At 35.1% G+C, this 23,541-nt stretch overlaps 1 protein-coding gene across 1 annotated transcript; it reads left to right on the top strand.

Annotated features, from left to right (window-relative positions):
* Positions 1–1,113: 1,113 nt before the first annotated feature.
* Positions 1,114–19,891, top strand: FAM8A1 (family with sequence similarity 8 member A1). Its single transcript, XM_031946808.1, has 5 exons — positions 1,114–1,959; positions 8,060–8,180; positions 12,024–12,147; positions 13,263–13,402; positions 15,498–19,891. Exons 1-5 carry the CDS (start codon positions 1,245–1,247, stop codon positions 15,640–15,642), a joined length of 1,245 nt encoding a protein of 414 aa, XP_031802668.1. The 5' UTR covers positions 1,114–1,244; the 3' UTR covers positions 15,643–19,891.
* The last annotated feature ends 3,650 nt before the right edge of the window (positions 19,892–23,541 follow it).

The raw sequence follows: 23,541 nt of genomic DNA, 5'->3' as shown, positions 1-23,541 counted from the left end.
AATCATTTTTTAAGACTTAGGTTCATAATAACTATTTAGAAAGAAAATGCTTTTTTCAATAGATGGATCTCTATGCTTTGGAGCCATATCACCCAACCTTATTACTACTCATTCACTTCTGCTTCAAAAATAGCAACAAGCCAATACCTTTTACAGTGGCTCATTTTGCACCTGGCTGCATTGGGGTCTTCTTGGGGTCTTTGGGTCCTCTTGTCAATTATCAAAAATGTTCCAGAAATATTTTCACTGGGAAAACCTACCAATCTGTAGGTACTTCCTTGGTATTTTCCCACATCTTCATCTTTACGAACCCTCTGCACTTCTGATCGGAAGGTGAAGCCAAAGAATCCCAAAATTTCCATGTAAGGAAGAGGCTCGGGATTGACTCTCTCACTTAAGACTCTGATTTCTCTCACATCCCCATTCTCTTCCCACAATCACCTCACTCTCGCCTCTTAGTTGGCTACTTTCTCCCTCCCCTTTTCCGCTTCTTTTTGTGTGTCTCCCTTCGCCAGACTGTAAGCTCCTTGGGGGGGGGGTTGATGTGCGCGCGCGCGCGCCCGCGAGTCCCATAAGCGTGGTAGGGGTGCGCTTTTCCTAACACCCCCACGCACACTTATTTCTCACTATTAAACCCTAAGCGACTCGCGGTGCTTTCTCAAGGTGTTTATGTACAAGGTTAGTTGCTTCCGAATTTAGATTAGCCCTGCCAGTTAGAGGCAGCGCTTCTGCCGGGAAACCTCTTCTTGGGGGAGGAAGGAAGACCGTGGCTCCGGTGCTCCCATTTCCTTCAGACAAGGGTTTTAAATTTGCCCTCTCTCTTCTCGCCCTCTAAGTCCCGTCCCTAGGCAGACCACACATGTTGGTCCTGAGGAGCCCTTTCTTGCCCCCTCCCCCCGCCCCGACTCCCTAATTTAAGTAGAGTTGAATAGTAGGAAAGGGCTCTCGGGCCTAGGCCGCCGCTGGAAGAAGCCTGGGGGATTCTGAGGTGCGTGACCCAAGCCGAACCTCAGAGACGCAAGTCCCCCCGAGGACGCGCCGCCTTTGGAGCGCCGCAGGCCCACTCGGCTCCTGCGGCTGGAAAGGAGGCGGTGAGAGTTGGAAGGGGCGGGGTTTCCGCTTCCGGCTGCGGATTGTTGACGACGGCCACTGCGGCGGCGCCAGGGCCAGCGCTCGGTAGGGAAGGGTCAGTCGGGAAGCAGAGGGCTCCGCGACAGACGGCTGCGCCTGGGGCCGTGGCGACGATGGCGGAGGGGCCGGAAAAACCCCAGGTCCGCTTTCCCAGGCAGCGCGGCAAGCGGGAAAACCGAGGCGGGGGCCGCGACGCCGAAGCCGCCGCTCCGAGCTCGTCGGCTGTCATCCCTTCCCAGGACGAGCAACCAGGCCAGCCGCGGATCCCGGGGCGGCCTGAGGCGAAGAACCTCGCGGCAGCCTCAGCCTCCGAGGCGGGTCCGGAGGGCGAGCCGGGGCCGTCCGAAAGTGAGGCGGACCCCGGCGGCGGCGGCGGCGGGCAGCCGGAGAAACCGACGGCGCGCGAGTACTCCCGGCAGGTGCACGAGTGGCTGTGGCAGTCGTACTGCGGCTACCTGACCTGGCAGAGCGGCCTGCTGGCTTTCCCCGCCTACTGCAGCCCCCCGCCGCAGCCCCTACCGCAGCCCCAACAACTGCAGCCGCCGTCTGGCCCCCCGGGGAGCGGCGGCCCCGCCCACGGCCCGGCGGCGGGGCCGCCCCTGGCCCCGCTGGGCTACTATAACCCCTTCTACTGTCTGGCCGCCCCGCCCGCGGCCAATCCTGCGGCGCCTGTGACCCCCGCCGCCCCTCCTGCAGCTACCGCTGCCGCCGCCCCCTCCCCGGCGCCGCGGGCGCCCAACTGGCAGGGATCGGCTAGGCTAGCCCCGGCGAGCAGGGGCGGAGGGGTCACAGCGCCCCGGCAGCAGAACGAGAACGGGCGTCCCGCAGGTGAGAGGCGGGGGCGGGGGGACGGGGGTGGGTGTGTCTGTCCGTCTGCGGGGCTGGGGCTGGCTCGGCATGGTGAGCAGGGCCCTTCTGGAAGTCAAGGTGAAGGCTTTCATTTATTCAGATATTGGCTCAAGTGTTTTGTTTTTGTTTGTTGTTTGGTTGTTTTGGGTTTTTTAAAAAGCGCTGAAAATCTTGCACCCTTTTCCCTGAAGATGGACACAGACTGCAATTTCCAAAGGACAAAATGAGGTTTTTTGGTTCCCTTCACGCATGTGCAATACAGTTCTCTTTCTTCTTTGCTCCATTAAATTCCACATTGGAGAAGCTCTTTGCCACCCGACCCTTTCTGCAAAACTCTCCTGGAAGGGAATTGTTTTTGTATGGTATTCCCGGACTGGAAATCGTATAGTAAAATAGATAAAAGTTCGGGAACATAGAGCCAGAATGGCCCATTACGTGATCCCTCATAATACCTATTAACTTGTCAGTTTGTGAGTGTGATTTGAGATTATATATTGCTTTTAATAAGATTATGTGCTCATTTCTTGTAATTTAAGCTTCTTTAACTGTTGTTTTTTTTTTGTTAGAGGAGAGGAATCCTTTTCGGTGGGAGTTGTATCAGGAAATAATTTGTGAAAAGGAACAGCATTAATAAAATATTTTTAATTGAATGTGAATGCTCTGCAAAAATAAGGCTGTAAGTAGAAGTAGAACCTGTGATTCTATTAGTATACTAAGCTCCCAGAAAAACTACCAGTGAAGGCTGGTACTGTTTATGCAATGAGTAATGAATCCTTTAGAACTGCCCAGTGTAAACTAAATGAGTTGCCCAGCCAATCCAGAGACGACTTGAATCCAGAGCTTCTTAGCTCAGAGGTTAGCTCTTGATACGGGGCTTTTCCAATAAAAATGAAGAGTAATGAGGAATTCAGGGAAATATGGAAAAATAATATGTTGATCTGAAAGCCAAAAAAAAAAAAAAGCACAACCAGAAGAAAATCATATGTGATAATTACAATAAATAGCTTAAACAAGTGACACAAAATAGCTGAAGTCATATAAAATGGTCCTTAAGAATCAAAGAAACCTTTCTTTCACTCTCTATAGAGATATACACCTCTTCAATTAAGAATGTTATATACACTGGCAGAAGTAGTCATTTTCTTGGTCAGATATCTCAGAATTTTAGGAGTTAGGAGAGATCTCACTGAATTATCTAAACCAATCCACATACTATAGGAATCTCAACAGTAACATAGACAACAAGCAACTGTCTGACTTGTTCTTGAGGATGACCTCCAAGGAGGGGGAAGCATTCCTCTATACTTTTGGACAACTATAATCATTAGGATGTGCTTCCAGATATCAAGCCAAAATTATCTCATCTTTTCAACAACTTCTCCCTCTTCTCTCCCTCCTTTCTCCCTCCCCTGCTTCTTCTGCTTTCTAGAGCCAAACAAACCACATGTAGGCCCTCCTTGTGGTGATGACAACTCCTCAGATATTCCCCAAATTGTCTTTTCTTCAGGCTAAACTTGCTCAGTTCCTTCAACACCTCCTTATATGACCTGGGCCCTTCACTATTATAGTTGCCCTCCGTTAAATACTTTTCCAGCTTTTTTTTTTTTAATTGTGTTGCTCAGAGCTGAATGAACACAGCTTCAAAGGAGGAGTGATAAGGGCAAAGTACATTGAAACTGTTAACACATTCCTAGAAGGTATATTCTACTTAATACAGCTCAACATTATATTAACTTGTTTGAGTCATACTGACTCATATCAAACTTGACATCCACTAAAATCCCCAGATCTTTTTCAAAACAATTGCTGTTACAAGCGTGACTCTTATACTTTAGGAAATAATTTTTTTTGGTGTCCAAGTAGGAGACTTTATGTTTATCTCATTGAATTTTATCTGATTCATCATAGTCTATCATCTTTTCATATCTAAATTTTGGCATCTATTTTGTTGGCTGTCTTGCTCAATCAACTTTTTTATCTGCACATCTGATGAGCATGTCATCTATGCTCTTATACAGGGGTCCTCAAACTAGGCCCGCTGGCCAGATGCAGTAGCTGAGGATGATTATCCCTCTCACCCAGTGCTATGAAGTTTCTTTATTTTAAGACCCACAAACCAACTGGCCTATTTAAAAAGTTTGAGGACCCCTGCTCTTAATCAAAATGTGAAACTCTATATGGCCAAGCAAAGATCCCAGAGGTAACTCAACTACAATAATTCTTCTTCCCTCAGACCACTTCTCACTCTCAGCTGAGGATCTTGCCTCATTTTTTAATGAAAAAATTGAGGCCATTTACTGAGAAATCCTTTTTTTCTCTTCTCCCTCATCTCACATCACCCAGATGCCTTTTACCATTCTCTCATCCTTAACTTCACCCACATAAGGTGATTCTTCTCCTTCCAAAGGAAACCTCTGTACAAGCATAAGTGATCACGCCACCTTTTTCACTAATAGAATTATTCCTTTTCAATATTTTCTTATCCATTGAGTGATTCTTTACTGCCTAAAAACATGCCCATGTTACACCATTCTTTAAAAAAAAAAAATCCCTTGTATTACATTCATCTTCATTTGCCTATCATTCCATATTTTTCCTCCTTTTTGTAACTAAACTTCTTGATAAGGCCATATACAGAAGATGCCTTCACTTCTCTCTCTTGTTTTTTAAGTTTTTTACAATTTGGCTGGAAGTGCCTTCATTCTACTGAAACTGCTCTTTCCAAAATTACTTACAATGTCTTAATTGCCAAATCTAATGGCATCCACCACCTGTGACACCAGGCATTTTCACTCTCTGTTCCCCATACATGAAACCCTTTCTGACTTTCCTGATTTCCTTCAGATATTAGCTAAAAACCTGTCTTCTACAGAGTCTTTCCCTATGTTCTTTAATTTTAGTGTTAATTACTCTGTTAATTTCAGTTTTATCTAGTATATGGCTTGTTTCATCATACTTGATTGTATATTGTCTTCCCCTTTAGACTTTTGAATTCCTTGAGGGTAGGGGCTGTTTGTTACCTTTTTGGGGGGGTTGTCCCTCTTTGCTTACATTGCCAAGTATGCCTAATAAGCACTTAATAAATAAATGTTTATTAGCCAAATGACTCCACAGATGATATCTGGAGATCCAATCATTATATGACTCTATTTTATTTTCCAGTCTGTATTATCTCTCCATCATCTCCATACAGTTTGAAGTCATTACCAAAAAAGCTTTGTCAAAATCTAAGCAAAGCATATCCACCACATTCCCCTCCACCACATTCCCCTTATCTACTAATTGAACAATCCTATCAAAAAGGTAAATGAAGTTAATCTGGAATAATCTGTTATTGAGGAAACCATTCTGGCACTTTGCAATCATCAATCCTACCTTTGTAGATATTCACTAATCATATTTTTAATGATCTTTTTAATGATAATTTTTCCAGAAATCAAGATTAAATTCATTGGCAAGAGTTTACAGGTTTTGCTGTTATCCATTTTTAGGAAATGAGAGCAGAATTTGCCTTTCTCCAGTCTTGTAGTACCTTTCCTATTCTCTCTGATTTTTAAAAATATCCAGTCAGTGGCTTAGTCATATTTGTCAGTTGTTTCAGAGTAGTTTATCTGGGCCAGATGACTTAAATTCACCTATGGCAATTAAGTGTTATTATTTCCTTTATCTTGTTATTAACTATAAGTCTGGCATTTTTTTTTTAAATTGTTTCCAATTCAATAAAAGTGCTTAACTATTCTTTTTTTTTTTCTTTTTAATTTGTTTGTTTTGCTGAGCAATTGGGGTCAAGTGACCTGCCCAGAGACACACAGCTAGGAAGTGTTGAAGTGTCTAAGGTCAGATTTGAACTTGGGTTCTCCTGACTTCAGGGATAGTGCTCTATCCACTGAGCTACCTAGCTGCCCCTTAACTATTCTTTGTTAAAAAGGAGGTTTCATTGGGAAATTGGTGTAAAGAAACAGCAGCAAAACCTTTTTTTTAAGGAAAAAAAATCGTTAATCGGAAGTAGAAAGGAAATGAGTCGTTGAAAGAAAAATAATATTCAATTGATGATAAGGGGTATTGTTTTGTTTATCTTTCTCTTTATCCTGACGGAAAGTTGTATGGTTTTCTTTTGTTTTGGGGGGGGTAGGAGTCCATAGTATGTATAGAACATGGAGGAAAAAGGAGCCAGACCATGATTTCTTTGATATAGGTGCCATTCTCTGCCAATGCCTATATCTGCTCTGAATCTTATAGTTCTAAAGAGTTCCTACACTGAGAAGTTGGGAGTTACTGAGCAGTCACAGTTAAGACTTGAATTCAAGTCTCCCTGATTCTTACTTAAGCCAGTTGTTTTTTTACCATACACTATAATGCAGAATGTGTAGCAAAAATAGATGAATTAATAGAATCTGATACAAAATGAATTCTTACTAAAAGTTATACTTAATCTTTAATGTTATTTAGAAGAATTTCAATTCAGTATTCCAGATTTATTAGGATTCGTTATTTTGTTTAATGACAGATTGCTACTTATATGTGGGAAAAGAACCAGTTACATTTTGTTTGTGTCAGCGTTCAGCAAAATAAGTTTTGTGGAATTGTGCTTTTATTTTTGGACTGTTCCATTGAAGTTATCTAATCCAATCCACTCCAGAAACATGAATCCCCTCTTTACAACATTCACAATAATTAGCAATTATCTAATTTCTATTTTAAAACCTCTGTGATTTATTTAACATATTTATGTGATTTAACAATTCTCGTTGTTATAAAGGGTTTTTGCCCCCTTATATTGAATTAAAATCTGCTTCTCTGTTCTTTGTTTTGTTCTCCTGAACCAAGCAAAGTTAGGCTAATTCCTTTTCTATAAGACAGCTTTTCAAGTATTTGAATATGGTTGTATGGTTTCCACCCTTCCCCAAGCTAAGCATCCCCAAAACACTCAATTTATTCTTAAAGGACAGTTTCAAGTTCCTTTACCAATCTGATCAAGTCCTGCATGAACCGCAGCTGTCCTTTATAAAATACTTTAAAAATAGTAATTTTTAATCTAATTGAACTGAACATTAATTCTATAGATATGTTCTGATCAGTGAGATAAAATCAGACTGGACCCTTTAGTCCTATTTATGTGGACTAAGGTTTGCAGTTTTTTTGATTGACATCTCAGTATTGATTAATATTGAGCTTACAGTCTGCCAAATTCCAAGGCTTTCTCTGTTGTCTAGCAGTTTCTCTCCCACCCTTTACTTGTGCAATTGATTTTTCATCTCTTTGTGTTATAAGATTCTGATTTCTTTCAAGTGTAAACTCAGTTGAATTCTGCCCCTCATTGTTTGTTGTTATTTCTGAAATAAAGTATTCTGGTTATATTTTTAAGAAATATGTCTGATACCCATTTCTAAGGTGATAAAAGGCAATAAAACTACATGGATTTGAAAATTTTATATGGAATTTATAAATTAATCAGATTATAGAAATTTATTTAATATAATAGTTCATGATAGGTATTAGATGTTAATATTTTAATTATATCTTCTTGTTTTCAAAATATATGCAAAGATTATTTTCAACATTTAGCCTTGCAAAATCTTAAGTAAATTTTCTCCCTCTCTTCTACCTTTTCCCTCTCCTAGACAGCAAGTAAATCCAATATATGTGAAACATGTGCAATTCTTCTATATATATTTCTACATTTTTCATGCTGCACAAGAAAAATCAGATCAAAAATGCTTGCTTTTTGATCTTTTTTTTGTTTTCAAACAAAAACAAAAAAAAGTGAAAATACCATGTTGTGATCCACATTCAATCCCCTAGTCCTCTTTCTGAATGTAGTTGACTCTCTCCATCACAAGTCTGTTGGAATTGGCCTAAATCATCTCATTGTTGAAATAGCCATGTCCATCAGAATTGATGAGTACATGCTATTTTTTAATATTAATTTGATTAATGACTTAATTAAGGCAATAATTTTCAAGTAATTTTTCTTCTCAATTACCTTCCTTAATACTAACCTAATTAGTATGCTAAGCCACACTAAATTAGACATTTAATCTAATAATCAACTTTTTAACTTGTATTTTTCTTATTTCAGGTAGAGAATATGCTATTCCATCATTGGCACACAGATTTATGGCGGAGATGGTGGATTTCTTTATTCTGTTTTTTATAAAAGCAACTATGGTCTTAACTATTATGCATGTCAGTGGAATAAAGTAAGTTAAATTAGTTTTTTTCTTTTAAAGCCTTAACTTATTTTCTTTTTATAAAAAAATCTCTCATGGTATCCTTTGGGTTTGTTTTTGATGTGCTCTTTCAAATTTATTTCCTTATTAGTTTAAAGTTATAATTATAAAAGAAAACAAAAGTTAATAACAGTAGGAATTTGGCCTGTGTTTAGAGTAGGAATAGAGAACTTTAAGCTTAAATTTATTTCTATTCCTGAGCTTAATTGTTTTTCAAACTTTCGGAAACAGTATTGCTCTTACAGATCTAGAGACAACTATGGTCCTTTCACAGTGAAGCTTCTGAAAGGTAAAGAATAAAAAACATTTAAGTCACAAACAGTGATTTAATTCTTTACTCTTCAGTGGCCCTTCCTTTTAGGAAGAAAAATTGAATTTAAAAAATATTTTAGTTACAGAGTTAATAACTGATTGCCCTTTCCTATTTTTATCATCTAAATTCAAGTGCTATTATTATCTTAATTATCTCTGTGGCTAACAAATTATAGCAACAGTAGCTTGTTAAATGAAACATCTAGTTTGCTACCTCAAAATCATGAAGTGTATAGTAAGCCCCAGCTGATGTTAAAACAGGTGGGGGCTAGTTATTTTCTAAGATTGTTAGAAATATACCTAGATTGCCTGTTTTTAATGATAAGACAGTTACATAAATTTATTATGTTATTTTAATTCCTGAATATATTCTATCCCTCTTCTTTTATCCTTTTAATAAAAAAAGAAGGAAAAAGCAATTCACCAAAACTAATCAACACATCAACTGAGTTTAATAGTTTCTGAAATGTTCTATAGTTGTCTTCTAACTCACCAGTGAAGAGAGATACTCTTTTTCATCTTCATAATTTAATTTTAATTAAGTAAATTAATTTTACTTAAAAGTAAGTAATTAAGTAAATTTTTGTCCTGCCTTTGTACATTGGTGTAGTTAGTCATTGTATATATTGTGCTCCTGCTTCTGCTCGCTTCCTTCTGCATCTGTTCATAAAAGTTTTCCTGTGCTTCTCTGAATTCTTTATATTATCACTTCTTGTAGTGAAGTAATATTTTATTACATTCATGTACATTTTTTAGCCATTCCCCAATTAATGGGAATATTTGTTTATAGTTAGTTCTTCTATCATAAAGTATTGCTCTATTTTTGAACATATGAGATTTTTCTGTCTTTCATCTCTTTGAGTTATAATACAAACTTATTTTAATTCAGTTTCTCATGTCCCTTTTAAAACTGTCTTACCCTTAAAAAAAAAAAAAAAAAAAGTTTGTTTTTCGCTTTTTTGGAATAGGATTTTCATATGACCTGACACTATACATTTACCATAGCTTTATGTATGGTATATATACTTGGTAGCAATTATTTCTTTTAAGTAAAATGTAGCTGTATTTTAAAATAGGTACTTTTTCATCTACTGTTTTGAAAGAGTACTGTCTCAAAGGGAAATACAATTAGAAACTTACAAACCCAAACGGTCCTTGAAATATTTGTAATCTCCAGAAAGAGGGGTTCAGTCTATACTGAGTCCTTTGTACATTTCCATGGATAGAGGCACTCTAGAAGGTTCTTGGCAACATTTGGCTTTTTAGTGTCAGAATTTAAATTTATACCAGTGATTAACATGTTATATATTCATCTTTTGGCACAGTAGAACTTTTCCTGTCCATAATAATTTAGACCTAAATGTCCAACCTAGTGATAATTTTTTTAAAAATAATAATTCCTAGGAGAAAAGCATCCTGAATATGATGATGCCCGTGCCATTCCTAGTGACAGGATAATAGCTCTAGTGGGAAAGAAGAAACTCACTATCTACCCATGTTTTTTTTTCTCTGTAAGGTGAATATGTTTTGAAAAACATAGCTTAATAAATCCTCTATGAAAATCTATTAACTGTCTTTTTTGACTATGTTTAAATATTTCCTAACTGGTTTTTATCATCCTTCAAAATTCTGAGCTTCTGTGAAAACTCACTTAACATTTGGAGGATGTGAAATGGAACAAAACATAGGATCATTTAATACTTCAATACTTTTGTGTTTTTGTTCTTTATTCTTTTTCTTTTTCTGGCCTCTTACTATAAAGCTAATTTTAACATACTGAGGTTGAGGAATCTCACAAAGCCATTGCTGTGAACCCATTGAGTTCATCAGACTGCCCCCTGAATCATATTGATACCACCAGAAGGCAAAATCTAATCAATGGTCTTCCAATTGGGGAACTGGCATTATGCCTGAGATCCATCATTAGTCTTTAAAGGAGTATTAATTGCTAGGTGGGAAGACTGCTTATATTCAGGAATATACCTGAAGCCAGCTTACAGTTGTTCAATTTCAGCATGAACATTTTCATATTGGAACTCGGCAAACATTTCATTTTGGGACTTCATTTATTGTTTTACTAATTTCTAGACTTAAGAAAATGTTAATAATGCAAACTAAACTTAAAAATAAGCCATGTGTTCATTTTTCTTTTCAGAAAACTGCTTCTTAAACACTTGACTATCCCTCATCCTACCCTTGCTCGATAGCTAGTAAAGAGGATTTGTTTCCAGTACAGCCACATTTACTTTTATCTCCAAAACTCCCCCTAATTTCCCCCTCCCTCTGTCCAAGCTTCCCATTTCTTCCCACCCTTCTGAGCCAGATGTTGGCCCATCAGTGCAATTATAACAAACTAACTCTGTCCACTACAGCTGTCCAGGAGTAATTAACAAAATTTTACTGTATGTGCTGCTACCTAGATTGCCTCATGGTTATTCTGTAGTTGGGGGATAGAACCGCCTCTCCTCTTTTTTTGGGGGGTGAGAGGTGGGAACGACAATCATATGATAAGCAAGCACAGCTAAATTATGATTCTGATCATAGAGAACATTATATCTTTTCCCTCTAATCCCACTCATTTTCCTTATTACTGTTGAAATCATAACCATCCTTTCAGTCACCCCACCCAGATTTTCACAACTATCATCTCTGATGTTGTACTTTCCCTCGTTCTAATCCACATATCCGTTCATTTGCTGAATATTGTTGGTTCTGCTTCTTTAACTCTCACAGCTCTAACTTCTCTGCTCATAGTTACATCCTCATTCAGGTTCTCATCACTTCTCATTTGGACTTTTTCAATATCTTCCTAATTCATCTCCCTATTTTAAATTTTTCTAATCTATTCCCCACACAGCTATAAGATGATTTTCCTAAAGCATAGATCTAAAAATAGTCACTTCCTACTTAATAAATTTTATTAGTCCCTTGGTGATTCTAGGATCAAATGCTATTTCATATTTATTGAATCCCTTTAAAAATTGTCTTATTTAATACTTCTCTCTTGTTACCTATATTATGCTCTAACAAAACTGAACTCCTCTTTGTGCCCTCTTCTTGTAATCTGTCATCTTTACCTCCTTCCATATTGAAGTTTTCCAAAGTATTCTGCTTTGAAATCTTTGCTTAATTTTCTGTCCTTATCCAAATACTTTCTTAAAATTTGGATTTTCTTGAGACTTGTACAAACTAAATTGTGTAAGTAGATGAGGTGTAGTTATAGATTTAGATGAGACAGAAAGATAAGGGATGCCATTGGGTAGGATGACATGTGTAGATGTACAATTGCCAATCCATGAGTAAGCTAATGAAAGTTTCTTGGGTGGAGAAAAAGGGAGTAAGGAAAATAACTAAGAAATTTTTAAGTAATGTGAAATCTGCCATATGAAACTGAGTGGGGAAATAGTTTCTCTAGAGAGCTATTCATTTTTAAGAGTTTCCTTTAAGTAGTAGTATGCAAATATTCTTTGTAATCTAAATGCTTTCATTTATTCTCTGTAGGGATATTTCTAAGTTTGCTATGCATTATATAATAGAAGAAATAGATGAAGACACATCAATGGAAGACCTGCAGAAAATGATGATTGTGGCTCTTATATACAGGTTATTAGTTTGTGTGTATGAGGTAAGATCCTAGTATTTGAAGAAATTCTTTAGGACATTAATGTTTTGGAGGTAGAAATTAATACAAAGCAAAATTGGATATTTCAGCCTTTGACAATCACAGTCTTAGACTGGGTAGAGAGCTATAAGATAATCTAGCCCAATCCACTCATTTTATAAGAGAAAGAGATATAAAGAAATAAACTGATATTATCCAAGTTTTCAGTAGTAGAATTAAGGACTAGACTTCGAGTTTTTCCACAGCCCATATACTTTCCAGTATACCTTGTGCTCAACAGAATTATAAGTAAATAACTTATAAGAACTTCTTTAGATATATACAAAACTTTTTATTATATGCTGTCTCATTACATACAGAAATGCTATCTTTTTTTTCATCCTTCTATTCATTCTCAATCAAACTTTATCAATATTATAATTGATATCAATATTATATTTATTAAGATTTGCTGGTTGAAAACAAATAGGATATAGTAAAAAGAGTTCTATTGGATTTAGAATAGGACAACTAAGTTTAAATCACAGTTTCAATAATTACTACTCATTTGGCTGTGAGAGTGAAATGCTTTGTTTTTTTCATCCATAAAAGCGATAATATTATATTACATACTTCGCAGGATTTTTGTGGGAAAAAAAAATCTTTTACTGCTGTGTAAATATAGGTAATTTTATAATTATTTTTAAGCCTCTACATATGTCTAAAACCTATGTTAGGTTATATGGAGAATGTAAAAGTGGGAAATATATCCTGTCCTCAGAGAGCTTACCTTGAAGCCAGTTTGAAAACATAATTAGATAGAATATAGCATTGAGAGAAGTGTAGAACAGCTGTCTCTGGAATGGACAACAAAAGTGACATTTACACATATTAGAGCTAGTCCTTGCTTAGATGTATAATGACGGACTTCTCACAGTAAATTTTAACTAGAATGTTACATAAAATGCTTTGTTTCCACTTTAAAGTTCTCAGCAAGTATTGAGCAAACAGAATGATTGGGAAAAATTTTTATTAATCAAACAAAATTGAAAAGGGAAATGTCTTCCTTGTTTTTACCTCATTTTTTAAAATAATATTTTATTTTAACCCAATTTATAGTTTTTTCTTAATCTTTCCAGATAATTTGTATATGGGGAGCAGGTGGAGCCACTCCTGGGAAATTTTTGCTGGGACTTCGTGTTGTAACATGTGATACATCAGTACTCATTGCACCAAGTCGTGTTTTAGTGATTCCTTCCTCAAATGTTAATATAACAACGTAAGTTCTAGGTTTTTATTTTTAAGCTTGCTCTATTATCCTGATAAAACTAATATTGAACTTTTAAGAATAATTATCCAAAGCAAAAACAACCTGGAAGACAGATCAAGGAGAGAAAATTTAAGTATCTTTGGACTACTTGAAAGCCATGACTAAAAAGAACAATCTTTTTTAAGAAACCATAAAAGAAAACTGCCCATATCTCTTAGAACCAGAGAATAAAATAGAAATAGAAAGGAACTACTAATTATATCATGAAAGTAAGGTAACTCCTAATTGAAAGTTTCCAGGAATATTGTAGCCAAAATCTAGAGTTTCTAAGTCAAAGAAGAAATAACACAAGCAGCCAGAAAGAAGAAATTCAAGTGCTAAGGAGCTACAGTTAAGACCACACATGATTTAGCCACCACCACTGCAATAAAGCATAGGGCTAGAAGTACAGTATTCCAGAAGGTAAAGGATATAGACTTTACAGCTAAGAATAATTTACCCTGCAAAACAGAGTATAATCTTACAAGGAGAAAAATAGATATTTAGGAAAATAGAGGACTTCCAAGTATTCTTGATGAAAAGACCAGAGCTATATAGAAACTTTGAAGTTCTGTAAATACAGGACTCGAGAGAAACATAAAAAGGTAAACATAAATGAACAGTCATAGGGGACTAAAGAATAAACTATTTGTATTCTCATTACAAAATGAATAGTATGCTTTCTGAATTTAGTTAAATAGCCTAGGAGTAGTTCTGTAATTAAACATGTGGCAAATACATAAATTTGTTTTGATTGACTATACATGTTTGTAACAGTAGTTTAATTTTTCATTCCCTACTGGGAGGGATCAGTGGGAAAGGGTAGATTTTTGCAGATTGAAAAAACACATTTTCTTAAAAGAAGGGAAACAATAAGATTAAAAGTTTGAACAAGCACAAGAGGATGGACTAAAGAAAGTGGGGATATTAAATCCAGAGAAGATAAGACAGAAGATTATTTTCTAGTCTTTAAAGGGTTGCCACTTAGTGTGCTTGGAAGTTGAAGAAAGACAAGTTTAGCTTGAAATAATGAAAAATCTTAAAAATTTGAGCTACCCAGTAGTAGAATGGACTTCTTTAAAAAAAAAAAAAAAAATGTGTTCAGCTTTATTAAAAGTCTAAACAGATCTCATGGTTAGTGGCAATACTCTATATTCATCCTAAGATGACAGTGATGATATCCCTTCCAAAAGAACGTTCTATTTGGGGCAAATAGATTGACTCTCAGTCTCTGACTCCATAGTAGCATATATTTTATAGTACCGTTGTTTTTCTGGGGTTCAGAATTCCTTTTAGTAGGCCTTTAGTAGGCCTCAAGCTAATTGCTACCAATTCTTGTGTGTCACAAAGGAAGAGAGAATAGAATACTAGTCCCTGTTATGGTTTGAAATTTTACAAACTTCTCTAAATTGCCAAATAGGAATAGATTTTTTTAAATGGAAAGATAAAAATCTAATATTTGCAAGATTATTTTTCAGTCTGAATTGTTATTGAAGAGATTTGAACCTGTTGTTGAAGCTGTGCTCAATTTATAAAAAAGAAGCTAGAAAATAACTAAACCCATAGGTCTTCATATATGATAAAAACTGGGACTTTAATAGAACTGCTTAATTTAAAAAGGAGGTGATGCCAAAAGTACACTTAATAATGAATGATTGTAGAAAAAAAAGCAATCATTTATTTTTTTACAAAGTGTATTTTTTTTATGTTATTGGAAAAACACTTTAAAATGTTAATTCTGTATCCAGCAAATCCCAATCCTTTTTTTTTCCCCTCTGTTAACACACTGGAATAACAGTTGCACATTATCAAAGTTTTTGAACACACTAGTGGCATAGTTGCACATTATCATGGTCTTTAAAAGTAACTTAAAGGATTATGGAATTTGATGACAATCCCTGCTTTCAAAAATGATTATGAATACTAGAAGCAAAATTTATTTTTTAGTTGAATATGGATAATACTTATGATTTTGACTAATGTTAAATATGTTAAACTTAGGAAGATTATTTTACATTAAAAATGTATGTCATCTGATTTCTACTTTTGTTCTTTAAATGTTTAGGTCCATTATTCGAGCTTTGATCAAGAATTTTTCTATTGCTTCTTTTTTTCCTGCTTTCATCACACTGCTATTTTTTCAGCATAATCGAACAGCCTACGACATTGTAGCAGGAACCATTGTGGTAAAAAGAAATGGGGTCAGATGATGTGAAGGAAAAATCCCCGAGTTCCATACTTTCTGTAATAATGACAAAACTAAAATTATGTTTTGAGGCCATCAGTATCCTTGGGTTAAATTAACTGGTGTTTTTGAAATTAAACTGTCATTCCCGTGTGATGCGGATGACTATCCTGAAAGTATTGACTTTACTTGAATGCCAAAGAACTTTACCAGAAAAGAAACAGTACTTATTCAATGAAAAAGTGTCGAATTTTTCAATTGAAAGGAAAGCATGTAGTGTTGTAATCAACTATGGACATATACTTTCTTATAATTCCTTAGAATTATATATTATAATTAGCATTATGATTTGCTGGGAGTAATTTCAGCCTTGAGTCTCCAAATGAAATTTCTACTGCATTTTGTGTTTAACACAAAAGGATGGAGAATGTCCATTTGTGTTTTGTAAACACTTATATAATCCACCTTCTAGGTAATAGCTCTTAGGAAGATTACAATTTTTATTATTTCCTAGTGGATGAAATTAATTACTACTCTACCATCCTATTAATTGGTTACATGAAGTATGAATTGGACAATGGAGGCTAAGGTTATCAATTATCTCTTACCTAAAGCTTTTAAATATATATATCACATTTTACTTAAAGAATGGTGCATCCTAACCACTATTCTAAATGTTTAATCCAAAAATGTATTTTGTGACAAGTCTTGCATGATGATGATCACAAGTATTAAATCTATTACTCTATTATGAATGTTTTTTATAAAGGAAGATAAGTTAGGATTCCTTTTTATAAATGAATCAAAAGTAAAAATTTTCACCATAAAATAAACTTTATATTGATGTGCAAATGTTTCAGTGCTCTAAAGGAAATGCTGTAGACTATAAATACATAGAAATAATCGCTTCATTTTGATGGTAAAAATGATTACTTCCATCAAGTTGTTGCATATATAAATAGTATTAGTATGAAACAATATTATTGTATTTGCAGCATGAAGAAAGCATTAATATATCTCAAGTTTTCTGAAGTTGGATATAACATCTTTACAAATAGGATTTTGACTCAATAATCAGTCTTCACTTTGTATTCTTTATAGTTACATAGTTGTACTGTTGGAGTGAATTGCATCAGTCTGTTAAATAAAGCACCTCAGTATTTTGTGATATATTTACATGTCATTATACTGTGAAATGTTTGTATTTTTCCCAATATGAAATAATCATTTGAAAATAACTTGCAAAGGAAGTGTTGTCTTAAGACATTGATCAGAGTTTAAAAGTGTTCATTAGTTGCACTGGAATCCCTTAATGCTACTTATTTATTACCAGTGGGCCAAAAAGAATTCCATGATTTCATTTACTCAGTTTACTATTGACCATGTTGCTGGTTGCAGAGAATACAGTATATAAGGAGCTAGGAAGAATGGTAATTATGGGTTGCCATTTTATTCATTCCACTGCTAAAAAAAAAGGTGTGCTTTTCTTTCTTTTGTGAAGAGATGTCCCAGTTAGCACTCTTCAGATATTTTTGAGCCAAATAAACAGGTTTTCCTGGTTTTATTTGATTTTTTTTTTTAAACCATGTTATATCCAGCATCTCCGTTTATTCGGAAGGAAAGAGCACTAGATTTGGAATCAAGGGAGGTCTGAATTCAAATTCTAATTATAATATTACTGACGTGATTGTAGACAATTCTCTTCATCACTCGTTTATAAAATCACATAAAGCTTGGTTCAGTGGTTTCAAACTCAAATAGAAACAGATCTCTATAGGCTATATATTGACTCCAGAAACCACAAAAATAAGATTGTAATTTTATTTTTTTTTTGTTAAACATTTCCCAATCACAATTTAATCTGGCTCTTCCCATTTGTGGCAAGTGAGTTTGACACCTCTGGACTAAATGATCTAAATTCCTTGCAGATCTAAAACCTATGATCCTAGAATATTTTCTTATATAAAGTTTTGTCAAATAATAAAGAAATTGTGTAGTAAAAGAAAATAGCCTTTGATCTTAACTTATAAAAATAACTTGCTATATGACTAAGAAACAACAAAATTAGACTTCCTGTTAATACTGTCATACCAATTTTAAAATTTTTTTCTCACTGTTTACTATGAAAATTATTTGGAATACTGTTTTTACAATTAGTATTTACAAAACTTTGAATAATGAACTCTGTTATGATGCAGCTTTATTTTAAAACTTCACAAGCCACATTTGCTTTTTTAGAACTATTTTGGTGTTAAAATCAGCTTCACTCAAAACTGACGTATTACGTTAGATCTGGTCTTTATCTAAATTAGTATGACATCAGATAAAAACAAATTAACCTTTTAAACCCTACAGAATTCTATAAATTTAAATTATTCTGTGGATCAGAGTAGGACTCCAAAATTACAGCTAATGTTATAATGTTAATTTTTAGTACTATTATTTGTTCTGTCATTGGAACTTTTTGGTTGTTACTTGGAACATTCATCTGTTTTTTAGACTATTAGGGAAGTGATTTAAAACTTGAGGGGAAACTGGATTCTGGTATTGTGACAGATATTAGTAGTACCACACCAATAGGAGAATCTTTTCTTCTCATTAAAAACTTTCTTATTGATAGGAATCTGAGTATGCGTGCCACCTCCTATCCCCTTTTTGGGGGAGTCCTAAAATTACAGTGCCCTTGAGTAAAATTCAAGTTTAAGAAAGAGGTATTTAAAAAAAAAAAATTATTGCCTTCATACTTAAGTATTTCATAGTATTTGTATATTTTAAATTTAAAATGTAATGTGTAAAATATAAGCAAATAATAAAAGGAAATTAAAGGAAAAATTTGTGATATTATATCAGTGAGAGTTTTCTAAATATGCCCACTGTATCTGAGAGTGCAGAATTAACTTTACATTCTTATTACTGGAGTATAATATCACTATTTTATATAAACTCTTCAAGTATTTATAAGTAAAATTGTAAATGAATATAGCCCTATGTGCTTTGAAAGATGAGGAAGCCTGAAATGCATTGTAAAGTTAACAGTCGTACAGATCCTTGCTATATCATTTTGTTCAATCAAGCCTCTTTGATCAGATTATTCAGTCATAAAGTGGAATTGAATTATGATATAAATAATGCTTAATTTTCTAGCATCTTAAAAGTCTGTTCTAAGCACTTACCTGCCAGTATTATGAAAGTACACTAGCATACATTTTCACGACAGTCTTTCACAATTGAAATTTACCTACAATATATGTAGGTATCAAACATACACAAGACACTGGGGATAAAAAGACAAAAATGAAGCAGCTCTTGACCTCAAGGGTCTTAAATTCTATTGGGGGAGACCATTTGTAAATGTCTAGTTGATTATTAAATAAACTAATGTACTGTCTAAACATTTATTTTCTTAGTATTCTGATTTCTCCTAAGAATACATATTTATCTTCTAAACTATGTTACTACATTTATAAATGAGAAAAATTATGAAATATACACTTCTTTTGCTAGACTAACGTGTGTGTGTGTATGTATATATATATATATATACACATATATATATAATACGAATTGTCCATTTCTGTGATTTTATTATACCATGTATTTCCAATAACACCATAAGTATTTTACTGTTATAATTGTGCAGCTATAGGAAACTACATTGGCATTTTTTTTTTCAGGTAAAGTTTTCCTCATTTCGTTTCAATTTCTTGATAATTTGAGTAGTTTTCTTTGGCTAGGGAGAAGCAGGAATTGAATCCCAATTATTTGCTACTTGTTAATTTGTTTGTGAGGATTTGGCTGAGAAGGAGATTGAATCTGTTGTATCCAAATTTCTAAGTAAATCCTTTTCATTTGTGACATAACTGTCCCAATTAAAGACAACTCATGTTCTCTTATTTATCTTGGGTAATGTTAAGATTAGTTTGCTTTCAAACATAATTCCCAAATGCTTTTATTATAATAGTATTCATGAAATAAACCATTATAGAAAAATGTAAAATGTGTTACACAAATTTCCACATCAGGAAAATATATAGTTTTCAAATTCTTTTACAAAATAACCATTACAAATGATCTGTAATAGAGATATTCCCAGCTCAGGCAAAGACATTCTTCAAGACATATTTGCTTGAACAAGTGTCTGCTACTACAGATAAAAATACAGAAAAGTTGTCATAGAAAATGACCATCATTTCTTTGTAACACATCAAAGTATTCAATTTGTAAGCTGCCGATTTGTATAGTATCCTGTCTTAATAAAATCTTATTACAGTCTTCATTGTATTTACTCATTGTCTTTGTTTGGAAATGTTTTGGTTTGGATCTCCACTTCAGTTGTAAATCTATTGGAGGGAGCATTTTCAATTAGTCTCCAATATTTCTAACAAAATCTGAGCCAAAAGATATTTTAGATGTGTTAAGCCCATATCTGAAGCTTCCCCCTACCACCTCATTTCTAAAGGAAATCCCTCTACTTTTTTTTTTCCCTGAAGCAATTGGGGTTAAGTGACTTGCCCAGGGTCACACAGCCAGGCAGTGTTAAGTGTCTTGAGGCCAAATTTGAACTCAAGTCCTCCTGACTTCAGGGCTGATGTTCTATCTACTGTGCCACTTAGCTGGCTCTCTACTTGTTGCTAAGGAAGTATCTCTTTAATTAGAATTTGAAGACCTTCACTAAATGATAGCTTTACTATCCTTTCCATCTTGGGATAGGCTCTTTAAACAATCAGCAAGTATGTTAACTATGTGCCAGGCACAGGCAGAAGTAGTATAATATAAGTACTAACAAAAAGGGATTTTAGATTACTTTCTATTGAGATAGCACAAAAATTGAGGGTGAAGATGGAGTATGATGATTCCTGAATGCAGTCTGATGAGAAATAAGATGGCTGGCCTTGCTACAAAAGACCTTGCTACTAAATGGAGGTTCTGGGAAGGGCCATCCAATTAGAGGAGCCAGAGAGAAATAAATTAGATAACTTCCTAGATACATTCCAGGTAAAGTTGATTTAGATGAAGCTGCTGAGATAAGGAAGTTTTTTCTTACATTGTAAATTAGTTTGCATCACCTTCCCATTATTAGCCCTAATTCTGCTCCAGAACTAGTTCTCCAGAGTAAGAGAATGTTTCTTCTGCATGATTGCCCTTTAGATGATGTACCCTGATTATGTATTATACTCTGATGTATTTTCCAAGGTGAACATTTTTATCTGATTCTTGTATAGCATGGTTTTCAGTCTCACTATCCAGATTGCCTTCTCTGGCTATGCTATAATTTGTCAGTATCCTTCCTAAAATATGGTGCCTAGAACTGAACAATATTTGAATAGGAGTATTGCTTCCTTGGTCCTAGTCAACTGACTATTGGTACCACCTTTAGATAAAATTTGGAATTTTGAAAGCTATGTTACATTTGATTCATACTTTAAAAAAAAATCCCCAGATCCTTTATACAGAGAGGTCTCAGAATGCATACCCCATTTTTAAAGTTGATTTTTTTTTAAATCTTTTATATTTTCCCTATTTTTATTAGGTTTGACCAATCATTCTAGCATATTGAGATCTTTTTAGATCTTTTCATCCTGAGTCCTAGCTATTCCTCCCAGTCTTGTCTCTTTGGAAGAATTGGTAAACATATCATGTATCTTCAAGCCACTAATATGCTACACAGCTACTAAGGTGAAGAGCAGATTGAAACTTAGTTTTTCTGACTCCAGGCCTAATGTGCTTATCTGTTGTGCTATCAGTTGTGCTACCTAGCTTTCTCTAGAATACCACTAAAAAGTTTTCTGTTCGTCATCTCTAGTCAAATTTTTTTATCCAACCAGAAATCACCAAATATCCATATCTCCTTATCTGCCAGGATATCATAAGAAACTTAAGTGAATGCTTTGTTGAAATCCAGATATACCTTACCTATGTCCTACTAATAATCCTGTGGCAAAAGGAAATTAGGTTTGTCTGGCATGACCAGTTCTTGTTGAAGTCATACGAGGTATTAATAATAACCACTTTACCTGTCCACATATTCAAAAGTCATCCTTTTAACAACATATTCTAGTTTTGCCAGGAATCACTCAAGCTATGGTTTAAAGCAATTCTTTTCTATTTTGTAAATGTTAGAAAAGTTGTTCATCTCCAGTCCTACCTTTCCCATTCTCTTTGATTATTCATACAATATCAATTTGAGCCCATACCTACCATTTCAATTTCAGATGAAATTTATCTGAATTCATCAAAAATAGATCAGTACTAGGTTTACACCATTATCTTAGAACAGATGCAATAATAAACTCAAAAGGGATGCATTAGTATACTATTAAAGATCATAAAAAGATAAAAGAGCCAAATCAGATGCAGTTTTGCAGTCAACTAGAGGGTGAATTCTTAACTAAATGAGATAGAGGCATTAAAAATATAAAAGATGCTTTTATTAAATTAAAAAGATCTATGCAAGTGCTTTAGGAAAGGAAACAATCAAGTGGGAAAACATGTATATACACAATATATACATAAAAAGATAACATTAAACTAGAAGCTATTTTTCAATAGTTCAAAGAATTTAAACATTCTTAAAAGAATTGCAAATTATTAACCATGTGACAGAATTTTCCAAATTATAAATACAACTCAAAATAGATTTTCACTTCACATTCTACCAATTGGTAAAGATGGCAAAAGAGAAACAGTTTATGTTGGATGGGTCATGGAAATATACGTACCTAAATGTTAGGATTCTTACAAGGTGCTAAGTGGAATTGAGGAGACAATGGTTAAATCTAGTTTAGTACTGATTTAATCCTACAACAAATAATGATTTCCTAGTGATATGATTGGTGTATACTCAGTGTGGAAGATATAAGGAGGTGCTCTCAGAGCCAGAAAGAGGCCCACTAGAAGCTCATTTGGAGGGAGCTAGAGGCAGAAGCTGGCAGAGGCAAAAGACTAGTGACAGGAGCTCTCGAAACCAAGGAGAGAGATAGGCCTCTTAGAAAGCTAACCAGGCCCAAGAAAGGAGACAATAAAGAATTTGGACTTTAATTCCTGCCTGCACTTGTGATTATTGAACTAAAAAGAAACCTGCTCCCAGAGAATATTATATTTTAGAGAAGAATATTACATGTTAGCATCCAAACATGGGACAGACACAATCCTGATTTCATTGGAAAAGCCTCTGATCCTGATTTCAGTGGAAAAGTCTCCTCGACCCAGAAATTAGGGTGAGTACAAAAACAGACAAGGAAACTTTGTTAAAGGGCTAAAAGTTGTGCTTCAGCTAAAATGGGACAGATGTTTAGAAAATAGCCTTTTCCAATTCAAGGAAAATGTGTAGAGAGTATTGTCAGACTTATGAAAAGCCAAGGTTTGATTATAATTTGGGAGCAGATCACTGAACTTTCAGAAACCATACAGTACATATCTCCTTGGTTCTCTAAGGAAAAAGAATTGCATTCCTATCTTGGTAAATAAATGTAAAGCTCAATCTCCAGTCACCCAACCTGTAGTAATTGACAAAAACCACCTTCCTACTGGGGAAAATTTGAATATCAAACAAACCACCAGTTTTCTAGAGGCTCTTCCTCTCCTCTGCTCCTCATCATCATGAATCAGCACTAGTTCCCAAGCCCTGACCTGAACATTAAATCCAAGTTCTCCATACTCCCACAGCCACTCATGTTCCCCATAGTTGGCCTGCTTGACCCAAATAAACTACAAATCCACTAGATTTTACCAGTTTTAGATCACCCATCCATCAGATATCCAGTAGGACTTGACCTGTTTCTATCCACCATGACTGTCATTCTGAATATGTTTTCCCTCAGTTAAGTTAGCTTGTTTTACTTTTTCTCTGTTGATCCTGTCCAGGCTAGCTATTTTTGTCAAGAAAACAAGCATTTATAAAGTTTAGCATGGTGCCAAACACTGG

The sequence above is a fragment of the Sarcophilus harrisii genome, chromosome 1, assembly GCF_902635505.1.
Source record: "Sarcophilus harrisii chromosome 1, mSarHar1.11, whole genome shotgun sequence".
Lineage (NCBI taxonomy): Eukaryota > Metazoa > Chordata > Mammalia > Dasyuromorphia > Dasyuridae > Sarcophilus > Sarcophilus harrisii.
The sequence above is the reverse complement of the archived record's forward strand: the minus strand, read 5'-3'. Positions and strand labels throughout refer to the sequence as shown.

Coding starts and splice junctions, on each gene's coding strand:
- FAM8A1 (XM_031946808.1), top strand. CDS start 1,245: ATGGCGGAGGGGCCGGAAAAACCCCAGGTCCGCTTTCCCAGGCAGCGC. Junction 12,148..13,262: donor TATTAGTTTGTGTGTATGAG/GTAAGATCCTAG, acceptor TAATCTTTCCAG/ATAATTTGTATATGGGGAGC. Junction 13,403..15,497: donor TCAAATGTTAATATAACAAC/GTAAGTTCTAGG, acceptor TTAAATGTTTAG/GTCCATTATTCGAGCTTTGA.